Source organism: Macrosteles quadrilineatus, unplaced genomic scaffold, assembly GCF_028750875.1.
Source record: "Macrosteles quadrilineatus isolate MER2022 unplaced genomic scaffold, UCM_ALF_1.0 Scaffold_2__2_contigs__length_208266976, whole genome shotgun sequence".
In the NCBI taxonomy this organism is placed as follows: Eukaryota; Metazoa; Arthropoda; class Insecta; order Hemiptera; family Cicadellidae; genus Macrosteles; species Macrosteles quadrilineatus.
In genome coordinates, this window is record NW_026542595.1 from 70,896,028 (window position 1) to 70,911,163 (window position 15,136).

Here is a 15,136-nt window from a genome sequence, read left to right on the forward strand (position 1 = left end):
TGCCTACTTTACGGTAGATTATACTGAATTACTTTAATCTGTGTTGTCAGTAGTAACGATTTTACCCATTCGTTGTCCGTGTTTAACTCTCGGTTACATTATTTTATACCTAAACAGTGGCTGTGTAGCTGAGTGGTTATAGTGCTCGCCTAGTAATCAAAAGGTCGCCGGTTCGATCTTGAGAAAAGTCAGTAGCTTTTTGATTGTTTGAAACTGGACCCAGCGACCCAGCTGTTCCTGATCATTGGGCTTTAAATAAATGATCCTGACTAATGAAATCGCTGATCTTAGTCAGTAACAAAACTACACAGGTCATCACACACCATTCTCTACACTCATCCTTCACTCATATTTGTGTTAAAATACGCACCTGAGTGGCTTCACCATCTCAATGATTGATAATTGGTAATTGGTAATTGATAACAGTTCAAATGGGATTTAATCTGGAGTAGCCTTTGGCATTGAATAGATAGGATTACGGCTAAGTAGACAAATATAATCATGTAAAATATACCTTTATGTGTTAACTGTTTCATACACACACGTGTCTTATTTTTTAACTCTCAAATTCCACACAAAATCGCTCATGTAAATGTAAATACACAACTGTACCAAACTACTACTCAGGAGTTTGTAGAGCAAATGCGTCGTTCAGAATTAAGTATACGTCCCAAACAGACTCTGATGTCAGTCATTTTTGGTAATTTGATTCAGTTGTTCTCACCCAGAACAGTTTAAACGACCAGCCGTGGATGATGTCAGTAATCATATGATCAGGAGCGAAGGGGACCACTTGAGCCGTCACAGCTGCGGTCTCGGTCTCAAGTCAGAGATAGACGATGGTTTGACATTATAACAATTCAATCTATTCGGTACTGTACCTTTAATTTCAACCTTAAACCTTAAATTACCTAAACCTTTCCTTGATGACCTCCTAACCTTTATTCTCATTTAACACATTCTATACTTCTATCCCACGTTAGTATATTCATATTTAAAAGATTTAGTTGTCCTCCTATAAATGTGAACATATCTATGTAAAAATGTTATTTAAAATTGATAAAAATTCTTACCTAATGAGACACTTAGATACAGTTTTGCATAGTATTTTCGTGGCATATTATATCAGTTGCATGATTATTTTTTGATATTATTTATAGCATAAAATAAATTTTGAACTGAATCTACGAAGACAAATATATACAATATATATTCCGTTAATGTTAGATGCAATAACATTTCTATTCACTTTTATAGATGTAAAATTATAATAAAATAACCAAATCAACATTGAACGGTTTGGAATATGTAAACAAGAATAGTTACGTTTAAACAGTTAATTGCTGAAAGTCATTAAAACATCATGCCGTGTTAAGCTCATTACTACACGATATCCTACATGTGAAGGCTTGAACTTTTCAGAAAGTGTTAAGTGTTTTGAATGCAACTCTCAATTAGTAGGTTTGGGTTTATTTGACATTTTGACGACCTGCTATACACTTTTACATCTTTTGGAAAGTTGCTTTCGTTTTGATGTTCCAAGGTCCTGAGTTAATATAAATCTGGTTGTAGCTCAAATAAGAATTTGTACCAATGGCAACACTTTTGGTTTGTTCGAATTATCCACTTTATTTGTAAAAGCCATTGTTCAAAACTTATCGTGACGACGATATTGTGACATATTTTATGTATATAGTCTATATATATATATATATATATATATATTACAGCACTGAGAATGTTAACAATAAATGTATGTACACCATGAGGGCTTGCAAGACAAAAATACTATTATAATATCTGTAAAAACATACTACAGTACCCAGAACGTGTTTGTGTCTCACTTGGAGGAATATTGATTTCAATTGATACTGTATTAAAATTTAAAGTCTCGCTGTGATGATTACTATCAATCTCAAACTTGTAATACAATATAGTAAACGTCTATCATATTTATATTTTATTTATAAAAAGAAACTTAAACTTTTTATCCAACCATATTTCATCAAAGTCATTAATTTATTTACTGGTTGTTCATTTTTTACACCTGCCGAGGGGATTGCAAAACAACATTATTTTACCAGAGAAATTTTAAATTATTAATTATTACTACACAAATACAAATATTCCACTTGAGAAAAATAATTTCAAAACAAGTCGCGAAAGAATAAATTATCTCGAGGAGGGAGGAACCGAAAGAGCCACCTTTGGAGGGTTGCTGAGTACCCCTAAAAATACAGCTCTCAAGGAAGTGTGACGTCTTTTCGTTTTGCACTATCTGGCCGTGGGTGAAAATAACTCAGGACGAGAACCCTTAGGTGCCAGAGGGCGGAACAATGTCGATTTCTGGGAAATGAGATTGACGCAACATCGGTTACTTATATCTGCTACATGTGGTAGGACTCGGTCAGTCAACGGGTACTGTCGAAGCCGATGTCATGGTCAAGATATCTTGCTGGTGTTTCTATAGGTAATTCAATTAAGGCCTATCTTAGAATAAACTTGTGGATTAACAGTTACCCATAGGTGTACAACATTATGTTGTAATGATGGCTTTGTTATAAAGTAAAATGGGTTACAAAGTCAAGCTGTATTCATTTTTTAAACAATTCAATCCATCAAGAGGTTTTTATTTTAGTAGGGCAACAGATTTGTAATCATAATTATCGTGTCTTTTTGTCTCCTCTTAACTGTAATATTAAATAATTTTAGAATCAAATGCTTATGGTCGCAGCAAAGAAATAAAAATATTTGTTGATGATTTGTCTAGCAACAACATAGGCCTTCGTTATACTAATGTTACAAATAAATAGTTAATCAAATATATTATTAGTTTTATATGAGCAATCAGGTTTAGTTGTTTCCTTATGTAGATTGTAAAGGTGAACCTTTATCAACAGCTCTATAGATACATAACAGGTTTATATGTATAGGATATTTGAATACTACAAAACTTATTAGAGCTTAGCTTAGGTTATCTTTTAAACACTAAATGATGACCTTAAATGATAACTTAAAGGAAAAACAATTCTGATTGCTTAAGTGAGATTAATAATACAAGTTTAAATAATTAAATAACATAAATATCAGCAGGTAAAATTAATATAATCATCTATACAGTATTATCAATTGTTAAATAATATCTTACTGCAAATGTTTCATAATAAAAATGTAAGCCACAGTTTGATTTGCCAATATTACTAAAACACAAGGTCATAAATACACTGTTAGTATGGTTTATGTAATTTGTAAAACAAGAAAAGCATTAAGCTTAAACAAAACTTATGTGAAAGTCAAAAGAAAAGTAATTTTCATTCCTTCTTTTGTAAACAGCTACATGGACTTCTGTAATACATTTCTTTTCATTTCCTTACAGAATGAAGTTCTTCTTTGATAAGGAGTGTTTTTACATTTTGATTTTACACATTAGTATGGAGAATTTACTTAAATCTAAAAAGTTTAATGAATTACACACTAAAATAGTAACTGAAATGGCTTGTAATTCATGTAATGGTAATTTTAGTGTAAATTATTCATGTTGGAAATTAAATTAATGTAATCAATAGTTTATTCAATTACAAGCTCTCTCAGAGGATTTTTCAGTAGGCTAATTTTCTCAATGAAGGCGGTATTTTGTTTTTATTGTACTAACATCATTGTCTGACTCAGGAGGTAATTTATCTATGGGTTTTCACAGGCTTTTTAGATTTTTCTGTAAGGAAATCATTTTTTGAATCGGAATGCTACTATCCTATTTCATGGAGTTTTTTAGAGGATTTTTAGATTTTATTAAAATAAAATAATTTGTTGACTCAGGTATTGTTTTATGAGTGTTTTCCGAGGATCTGTAGTATATGTGTTTCAGAGGCTTTCGACTTGCTATATTTTTCTCCAATATATCGCACTCCGAAAATTTGACATGGATCTTTGTAAAACTTTCAGTCATAATATTATTTTCTAAATCAGCGTTGATTTTATGTAAGTTTTATAGAAGGGTTTCTAGATATTGCTCTTTCAAAATCATATTCCTACATAAAATATTATTGTATATATGTTTCCAGAGCTTTTGTTAGAATTGTCTTCGGTAAATAATATTCTGAGTGTGAAAATTCTTGGTTTCCCTCCCTTGGCTGTTGTGTTCTTATCCAGCACTGGGCACTGCCCTAGCTCTATAGCAGGTGTATGATGATTGTTGGTGTTGCAGGGGCAGTGCCCTAGCTCTACAGCAGGTGTTTGATGATTGTTGGTGTTGCAGGGGCAGTGCCCTAGCTCTACAGCAGGTGTTTGATGATTGTTGGTGTTGCAGGGGCAGTGTCCTAGCTCTATAGCAGGTGTTTGATGATTGTTGGTGTTGCAGGGGCAGTGCCCTAGCTCTACAGCAGGTGTTTGATGATTGTTGGTGTTGCAGGGGCAGTGCCCTAGCTCTAGCAGGTGTTTGATGATTGTTGGTGTTGCAGGGACAGTGCCCTAGCTCTATAGCAGGTGTATGATGATTGTTGGTGTTGCAGGGGCAGTGCCCTAGCTCTATAGCAAGTGTTTGATGATTGTTGGTGTTGCAGGGGCAGTGCTCTAGCTCTACAGCAGGTGTATGATGATTGTTGGTGTTGCAGGGGCAGTGCCGCAGTTTTGGACAACACTCTCAACTTGAACCTCAACCGAGGCGGACTCCGAGGCAACCTCGACCTCACCACATCCACCACTCTACACCTCAACAAGCCAGACCTCATAGAGGCGACCGAGCACAACAAGTAAGGACAGCAGTGTAGTTGTACAATATAATTATGCTATGTTTGTATTGTACTAAAGACAAACCTTTGGAAAAAGGATAATCAACAAACATGGGTTACATGTTAAGCGGGATTTAATAGAGGAAGTCTGGAGCTTAGTTTCGGGAATAAGCTAAATGAATTGTAATCCAATTTATAAATATGAGCATAAAATTTATCACCTTGACAAGCTTTTAACAGTAGAAACATCAAAGGAATAAAAACTTTTACCAAACATTGGTCTGAGTTATGATTAAAAATGCAAATTTTTCTTCTTAAAAGGGAGTCAAAATTATGCCTTCAAAACAAATTCAGCCTAAAATGTATATTACGTTTTATTGTATATTATTTTATTTTATGACAGTAACAGATCTTGAAATTTTCAAGTTTTGTCTTTTAAAAAGGCAGGGTAGATATATATCCATCAAATGCAAGAATATGCTAAATACGCCGAAGTGATTGTGAATATGATAATTTAACCACAAAAGAAACCATAAAAGTATTAAGAGGGGTTTTCTGTATCTATTATCCTTACATTATCTCCCACATAAACCTTGGTTCAGGATCATACAAAGTAAGGGATAATCTTCTGATATAGGCTACTGTTGATATTATGTGTCAGTCGAGATGAATGTTGGATTAACAATATAGTGGGAGTACTATTATCCAACATTTTTCGGTTTTACAGTAGTAAATATCAACCCATCACAAAATATAAGCTATTTAAAGGATTTTGATAATACTTTCTGCAGTTCTCAAAATATATTCTGAGATGTATTTGGATTAATTTAGACTAAAGGTCGTCCAGTGGTCGCAAACTTTACCAAAATAATGTAATGTACAGACTTCTCTATTTTCACCCCACACTGTAAATAAAACATGTAATGGAATTTCTTCAATTTGCTTTAAACCAGCATGTAGGTTAAAACATCCAACACCCATAAGGCCCATGTTAATTTTTTAAGATTTAAAATTCATTTTTTGTGCTTATTTTTTGAGCCTATTTTAATTAATTAAGGGATTCCGTACATCTACAGAAATATATCTTTTTAACAGTATGCGTAGATTTTCCCTGCAATACACACGAGCTGAAAAAAAAGGTTTGAAAGAAACATGCTTGTCTATTAATATATAGATTTTGTACAATGTTTTATTTTAAATAATGTTACCAGGTTATCAAGGTGTGTGTTTGTGGGTTTCAGTGCATTTGAAAAGACCAAAGAGATCAACAGATCAATACCACACATTCCCGGACAACTCAACAACGACTTGTATGCAGTTCCAGTCAAGCGTAGATCTCCACCTGGGACACCGGAAAAGGTGGCTTCTGCTCCTCCGTCACCTGATGTCCCAAACCACGACCTACCAGCTGGCTGGGAGAGACATGAAGGTAACTACGGTACAACAGCTATGTACAGATAACACTGTCCATCGCCTAAGACTTGTGTACGGTGGGACCCGGGACCTATATTCTAAATGAAACATAAAGCTAAGTTGTCGCATTACTATCACTTTTGATCCTGTGTTCTTCACAAATAAGCAAACTTAAAACTACAGTCAGTTAAATCTAACCTAACAATATGTAATTGGTAAACTTTGTAAAACTGGTAAAATTTGTTTCTAGTCTGCATAACTTAAGGATACTTAGTTCTATTAATATAATCCAGCCCAGTTGGTTATGAATTTAAAAATGTATAACCATTCCCTATTATAATCTGCATTTCATCTTTTGTAATCTACACATCCTATCCTATCAAAAAATGAGAAACTTTTACATTGATTTACGTTCATTGGCCTTAAATCACATATTTTCTCTGTTGACAGATAATGATGGTCCCTATTACTGGCACATCAAGAGTGGTACGATACAGCGAGACCCTCCAGAGTCTGACAGCACCGGCAAGAATGAACCTCGTACACCACTTGTCAAAGACGCGGAATCGGTATGTACATTTAAAGCATATTAAACAACTCTCTATTAAAAAATAGTATATTTTTTGTCTTTTTATAAAAAGATACTATTTTTAAAGCATTTTTCAAACATGTTTTGTTGTAACTTCTGCTGTGACTATACAAGAAGTCTTATGGTTGCCAGGTGTTGAGTGCCTACCAGCAGACAGGAGTGGTGAGTCTGGTGACTCGAAGCAACACCAGCTATGCCCTGGAGGACCTGGACACCCGCAAGAAGGAGGACCTGGCATTCAAGTAAGTCTACCATCACTATACCACCTTACACTACAACAGCAAACACTCTATGGTGTCTACGCTCCAGGAAAACCAGGAATCCTACAGGAATTCTTGTATTGCCATGAAATATCCTGGAAACCCCTAGAAATTAAACCAACCGTCCCGCAAACCCAAATATTCCAGTAATTACAGTAAAGCGTTGATTATCTGAAGCCTAAAACGTCGGTGAACTGAACAGTCTATCATCTAGGTTGCTGTGATCTCGTGAGAAGGTCACAGGTGATGCCAAAAGACAATAAATGTTCATAGGTGTTTCCGTAATTAGGGCAAATTACGCATTTACTGGAGATCACTACTGCACGGAATACTCAAATTAATCATTAGAAAACAAAACACTCCAACAATCAATAAAACACTATAATTTTCTCAATTGAAGGAATGTTTAGCATGCATTTTTTATTCATGAACTTGTTTTTTAAGTCTAACTTAATGTGGTACAATCAGTTTCATATGTTGGTCGTTGAGCATCATCAGACCAAACAGTATTGATTATTCCAATATATTCTCCCGCCTTTTATTTAAAAAAAACCCTTCTCTCTTGGCTGACATCTTGTCTATTTCAGCAAAATGGCCTTACCACCAGACATAAAAAATCAAGATCAGATGTATTAAAGGAGGCACAAAAAACCAAAATAATATTGTTCCACTTTGAAGACACTAATAGCAATCCTAGGAGGGAGATACTGAAAAATTGTAAACAATATTCCAATTGACATAAATTAATGAAAGTTTCATTTACACTCCACCCCATTAAAACTTTGTTTAATTTGGATAACATGTTAAATTCATACAGAAATATTATTAATATTAAATATTTAATTTCCTACCTTTACTTCATAATAGTTAAATGCCAGTTATATAAAATAGTTCCAAAATTAGACTTGAAAAATTAACAATTCTTCGAAACATTCTGTTTGTTATGGATATTTTTAAAGTGTTCTAAGAAAATCAACCCTCAAAGGACACATGATATTTATTATAGGCTGCTTCAAACCTTGCTTCAGTGGGCTTTCCCTTACACACGAGTGCTAACTAAGTCCACCCACTCTCTCTGCACCCTACACACAGTTTAGCTGTTCTGATTGGGGATTAAAATCATCTGAGCTTTTCAAACGTTTTTGTCAGATTTTACTCAGTTTGAACTTTGATATTTTCAACACAAAATATTTCAATTTGGAGGCCATCTTCAGAACCACGATACCCCTGATTATTATTTTTATTTGTTGTCTCCGAGAAATTCCAGCAGTTAGTCTTGAAACCAAACAATTTAATACTGTTTTAAAGCTCTTCAGTCTAAAAAAATATTAAAATTCATGTTGATGTTATTTGGATTATTAACAGAATTAATATAATGGTACATAATTCATCTTGCCATGTAATCCACATTGGTTGTAGATTTCACTGAACTTGCAAGTTTTACTGTTGATATGATGGCCTTGTTAGTGTATCAAAAATGTAAACATACTTATTAAAAAAAAAAATACCCCCGCCGCAGCAAACCTGCAGACTAAGCGAATTTCCAATTGCCTGATTGGATTTACACTAAATTGTCTCCTTAAAAATATTGCATTTATTCCCTATTTAAATAGAATCAGTTTAACACATACTTAGGTTTGCTGCAACAGGGGGGTAAAAGTGTTTTTTATGTAAAATGTCAATAGTTAGTAAGAAATAAAAACATTTTCCAAATTTGGGCAAAATATGTTAATAAACAAGCAAACTACAACAGTTTACTTATTCTCCATAAGAATAACATGGGAATTTTAAATTTACAATTTTTTGGAATTTTCTCCGTAACCATTAGGCGCATTATAATGCTTCAATATACTAAATTATTTGTTTTTTTAAGCTCTACAAAATAGTTTAGAAATAATTTGCAAAATTCTATGTTTTTTGGGTCAAAAATGGGAAAAACCCATTTTTACCCCATAAAAGCCCCCATAAACCCCCGTTCCCATGGTCCGATCATGCTGGTTCGCGAACTCGTTCGAATAAACGTAGGTTTACACGTTTGTACCAAATTTCATCGAAATCGGATCATTTTTGCTCGAGTTATCGCGCTAACGGACACATATATATATATATATATAAATATATATATATATATATGAATTTGAACGGATGGTATTTTTGGCCTCTAGGGACCTCAAAACGAAAAAAAAAATTGGTCCCGGGTCCAGGTCTTACCATGAGTACTACGGTAATAGCTTATTCCCTATATGGGAAATTCGCTAAAAACAAGTATGAACATCTAAAAAAATTTAAAATTTTAAATGTTTGCCATATTAATGACGCAACTTGTAGCTACAGTGACATGTACTACCAATTGGATTAGATGACAAGGTAAATTAGGTAGGTACATTTAAATTGTAAAATTATTGTATCACTTGTGTATGTGGAGGGGTATCTATAGTACAAAGACACCTCTAGTTCCCTCACCTAGGAGGCATCTTTGCTTCCTTACTTGATAGATGAAACCCCACCTGGGGCCATTTTTATAATAAAGTACAAACTAATATTATTAGTAAATCAGCTGATCGCCTAATGGAAATTACAAGTTACAAGTTGTAACTTGTAACTTGTAGTTTATTATGAAATGGGCCCCAGAAGGTCACGGCATAATCACTTAGCTAAAAAGCCATAGGTCATTGGCGCAATTTAAACCTTGAGTGAAGTTGTTGATGACAAGATCATTTTAAGACTTGACAAGCAATGTTGGATGTTTAATGGACATGTGGATAGTTTATCCAGTGCGGCCGGAGCCTGACAGCAAGGACAATAATATCAGGCTTGCTGTGCGGTTGCTAGGCTGGGTAGACATAGCTGATGAGGGCCTCACACTCAATGACTTTTGTTTGATTGACAGACGGAGGAGTTATCCAGTGCGGCCAGAGCCTGACAGCAAGGACAATGATATCAGGCTTGCTGTGCGGTCGCTAGGCTGGGTAGACATAGCTGATGAGGGCCTCACACTCAATGACTTTTGTTTTATTGACAGACGGAGGAGTTATCCAGTGCGGCCAGAGCCTGACAGCAAGGACAAGGTGATCAGGTTTGCAGTGTGGTCGCTAGGCTGGGTAGACAAAGCTGATGAGGGCCTCACACTTAATAACTGTTGTTTGACTGACAGACGGAGGAGTTATCCAGCGCGACCAGAGCCTGACAGCAAGGACAAGGTGATCAGGTTTGCCGTGCGGTCGCTAGGCTGGGTAGAGATAGCTGAGGAGGACCTCACACCAGAGCGCAGCAGCAAGGCAGTCAACAAGTGTATTGTGGACCTGTCACTGGGCCGCAACGACCTCATAGACAACGTTGGCCGCTGGGGCGATGTGAGTCCACAAGGCTACTTGAGGCAAAATGTTATGAAAACATCCACAAGTACTGAAAGTGTTAATGAAATCAATACATTTTTGAGGATAGATTTTGCAAATTTATATGTAATATGATTATTGAGCTGTGTAAAAAGGTTGGCTAGGGGTGCACTACTGTGGAGAGTGCACTCCATTCCCATGTTGAAATATGTGATTCCTAATCATTAACATGTTTTAGATCAACAATTATTAGGCTATTATTGTTTGTTTTTAGGGATGGGTCAGTCCTCGGTTTCACCACGTTTTAGCAAAAACATCGTAGCCAAGAATTACTGCTGGTTTCAGTTTATCGGTTGCTTTGCAAAAATGTTTACATGATCGCAGGAGGGGATAATGATGTCGTTGTGATCATGTTCAGGATTTTGCCATGTTTTAGGGATACAATAATGAAGTTTCCGCCATAACTTTAAAATATAAGAGGACATTCAAGATTTTGCCGTGATCGTGAGAGAAGATATTGGGTCTCTTATACGGGAGATACGTACAGTAGATTATATGATTATGCTGGTTTTTTTTTTATTTACTCTTTAATATTTTATTTTATTTGATTAAATATTAATTAAACAGTGCTAAGGGTAAACTAATACAAGAAATAAAAGTAAAAAAAAAACATAAGATGATATGGATATACCAAGAATATATTGTTAAGAATACTCTTTTATGATATAATCATGAACAATGCACATGCCTCATAGTACAGAATTTCCAATTCAAAAACACCATTTCTACTCAATCAAGTTTTTCTATTCAGGATGTCTATATTGCTACATTAGCGTTTTTATGGTACAGTTATGAGTGGTGGTTATTGTTGACAGGGCAAGGATCTGTTCATGGATCTGGATGAAGGAGCTCTGAAGCTGATAGACCCTGAGAACCTGACAACACTCAACACACAACCAATACACACCATCCGGGTGTGGGGAGTGGGCCGGGACAACGGCAGGTGTGTACCTTATATTTAACTTACATCACCTACTACAGTATCATACCTTAACCTTACCTGTATCATACCTACACATTATATGTGTACCTGTAATATACCAGGGTGTCCACCGACCAGCAACACCGGGAAATTCAGCAATTATGCGTATTTTTTTATACTGGTATGAATTGTACGCCTTGGAATTACTCAAGATTTTTTTCTGGTTGGCCTGGTGGACACCCTGTATACCTAAAACTTACCTGCATCATACATACACATTACATTTACCTGTATTATATCTGTACCTTACAAATACCTTATCTGAGTACTCTTATCTTAGTGTACTAGTGTACCTTGTATCTTCCTTAAAAAAAAAACGTTTACCTTGTCTGTATCATACCCGTATCTCACATGTAGCCAGTGCTTGAATTCTACCGGTATTTTCTAATGATTTCTATAGTATTTGATCTACAGGAACTGAAACTTACTGTAACCCCTTCAGAATCTCTACATTCTTAATCATTCCTCTGATTCCCTCTGGCTGAATAGTTTAGTGTTGAACCCTGTTTTGATTACCTCACTTATTTTATTTAAAAAAAAAAAAACAATAAAAATATTGTAACTGAAAATAAAAATATCAACTACTGTTATTACTCAATCAAAAGTAAATCCAAATAGCTTTAAACTAACTAACAAAGACTTTTATTTAGGCAAAGACAAACTGAAAATCAAATTAAACTTAACAGAACAAGGGTTTGCATTCTTTGGTAACAAACAAATTACAATTTAATTTATGACAATTAAATTATTTAGCCGCTATTAGTTCAAAGAAGATTAAAACTTAAATCAGGACAATTAATTGTCTTGTGGATTAATTTGAGCTGCTTACATTTGGCTAGCTCTTCTAAAAATGCACTGGAATTATGTTCCAGTTACAACACTCTCAATCACTGATGGATCAAGTTATATCACAACAAGTTTATTTTACTATCCACCTTAAACTGTCATTCTCCCTCTTAGGAAACATTCTGTATATAATGTACATTTATTGTAATATAAAGTGGGCTAGTGGTTTTTAGTATGATTGATACATTTTTACTTAGTTTATTAGTTTAAATGTACCTAGGTGAAACCCGCCAAAATCGACGGTTACTGTTGAGGTTTCAAGCAAAATCATTCAACTATAAATAAATTTTAAACCGCTCATTTTTCGCCACAATTTGGGTTGTTCATGATTCAGCAGAGCGCAAAATAATGAATAACTCAAAGGAAAGCTGGTATTTCACTGAAGGTTATTCTTAGATAAATAAATAACGTGATTAGAATTGAGTTAATATATCAAACATTAAATACCATAATATCCGAGAAATAATCTAATTTATTTATTTTTTTATTGAGTAATACAGTATCTTGAACGAAGCTGAGTATCGTACCTGCTGAGTTATCGGGCTGAGCTATCGGGTATCGCTAAGTTTCGTTACCCGAGCTGAGATTTCCGAGTTGATGTCCTGCACATGACCCTTAACACTTACGAATCAAAGAATGCTGAAACGTTTCAACATCTACAGCATCCTAACAGTAACTTTTCAGCCTGATTCAAATGATCAATAGCTCAAATAAAAGCCTTTATTTCTAGGATTATTTTGAGACCAAGACATATCAAATAACTCGAATAAAAATGGAGTTACCTATCTTTAATTGTAGATAAGTTCTAAAATAATTATAATTATTGTTGATTTGTGATTCATCAACGTGCATACCTTTAATTTAAAACCAAAATAATGAATATCAGTCGGGTAGATGAGCCAAACCGACTCGGAAAAGAAAAACCAAAACCAATAATGTTTAATATATAGTTGTGTTTCTCTCATTCTGTTCCACTTAAAGTATAATGTTTCACATTTTATGTTAGAAGCATGAGTTTAATCAATTTTTTTTTAATTTTGCCTAAAGATAAGTTTTTTTTATTTTTTTAAGACTTATTTGAAGTTGTTACTGGCCCTGTATTCCGGGTTATCTAGCAATAATAAAATCCATTAAATGAGTTTTATGCTAGAACTAAACGCTGAGATTTTCCTCCTCAGTATTCTTAGCTTCTTAACCCATTGGAGACCTAATAAGCACATTACAAGCTGCCCCCTATGGATCCTATTAAATTCCAACAAAATGTAAGGTTTTAATTAAAAACCTATAACACTCTTGTTTTTCAACCAAATGTGGTTTGTATTATATTTGTCTTAATCCTTATGAAATTCTCTATACCTTACAATGCTTTTTAACATTTTTTTCAGAATTTTTTTTTATTTAATGTAATACTCACAAATTTATAAAAATATATAAAATTTTGAAAGTAAGCCATTTTTTTTCATTCATAAAAATGTTAGAATGCTTTAACTTTTATATATTTGTATAGAATATTTAATTCTCTACATAGAAAACTTTGATTTAATTAAATACAATATTTAGTTTTTTTTTACACAATATTTTCTAAAACGCTACAAGTGGTAAAATGTTGGCAAAAACGCGCCCACTTGTCTTTTTTTAATTTCTGTAGGCATACATCTCTTGGTTATCAGAATAAACATAGACAAGTTTCTACAAAATGTAGCCCACAGTAGGCCTATGTATTTAATTAGATTTCTTGGTATGTAATATGTATTCCTACAAAATAAAACTAATAAACTAGGCTAACTTAGCATGCGGTAGCGGAAAACCAGTAAGCTATTGTAGGCTAACTTACCAATGAGAGAAGATGTAGGCTAAGTAATTTCCATTGTCATGTTCATTATAGTAACTGTTAAAAACATTATTTTAAAGTCATATTTACACTATTTACAGTTCTTCTTACACTATTCTTCTTTTTCTAATAGTCCCTTTTGGTGTGGTACGCTTCGAAGCACGTGTCCACATGGAGGGCGACTTGGCATTTCTTGCATAAGTATCGTGTCTCTGACCGTATATTATTTTTAAAACAAACTTTGCAGTTTCTTGTGGGGTGGTTTTTCTTTCCAGTTGGAGGAATTGCCATTGGAAAATGTGCCCAAGCTTTACTTTGTAGGCGCAGGGGATTGTCCTGCAAAGAACGGCGCCCCGGAGAACTTTTTTCTGGGAGTGTGACGTTTTCAATCATTTGTTCAACAATATTCAGTCTGTAGTCAGAGTAATGCATTTTCTTTTGATGAATCTTCCTCCAAATGCAGAACGAATTGAAAATCGCCATGTCAATCAGATAAAAAAAAATCTTTTTATAAGATTTGACACAGCGCCTCATAATTGTGTGGGATGCCAAAAACTGGTCTTGCACATCCACACCTAGCATGCCCTTGTTGTATTCAGTCACTGATTTAGGTTTCTTTATTTGTATTGTTTCCCCCCTTATTATTATTTCTTTATCAACAGCAAACTGAACACCTTCATGGATTGTTGACAAAACGTGTACATACTTTTTATCAAGCCATCTTATTGCTAATACCCCACTGCAGCTTCTTCTTACAGCTTCACCTCTTTCCAGTTCCATATTTGGAAAATCATCTGGCATATTTGTTCTCTTGTAATCGACTGTTCCAATAACATGGGTATCTCTAGCTAGTAGCATCTCACATAGTCTCGGTGACATATACCAATTGTCAATGTAAAGCCTATAGCCCTGATTTTGTATAGGTTGTGTAAGGTTCAGTACAACAGCCTCGCTGCACAGCAAACCAGGAGTTTGGTCTTCACCAGTGTAAATTTTAAATGCAGCACAATATCCCGCAGATGATTCACACAGTTTATAAAACTTTACACCGAAACGAGCTCTTTTTTTTGGATTGTATTGAATGTAGCTCAAG

General features: G+C 34.5%; 1 protein-coding gene across 3 annotated transcripts in view; it reads left to right on the top strand.

The window, feature by feature from the left end:
* The window catches only part of LOC128985086 (protein Fe65 homolog), a 127,192-nt gene that overhangs the window by 98,354 nt on the left and 13,702 nt on the right, over window positions 1–15,136 (top strand). For all 3 annotated transcript variants that reach the window (XM_054404464.1, XM_054404465.1, XM_054404466.1), the window contains 6 exons: window positions 4,611–4,748; window positions 5,969–6,156; window positions 6,591–6,709; window positions 6,862–6,971; window positions 10,144–10,342; window positions 11,200–11,327. In XM_054404464.1, the coding sequence (XP_054260439.1) occupies window positions 4,611–4,748; window positions 5,969–6,156; window positions 6,591–6,709; window positions 6,862–6,971; window positions 10,144–10,342; window positions 11,200–11,327 (882 nt within the window). The remainder of the gene's footprint in view (window positions 1–4,610; window positions 4,749–5,968; window positions 6,157–6,590; window positions 6,710–6,861; window positions 6,972–10,143; window positions 10,343–11,199; window positions 11,328–15,136) is intronic.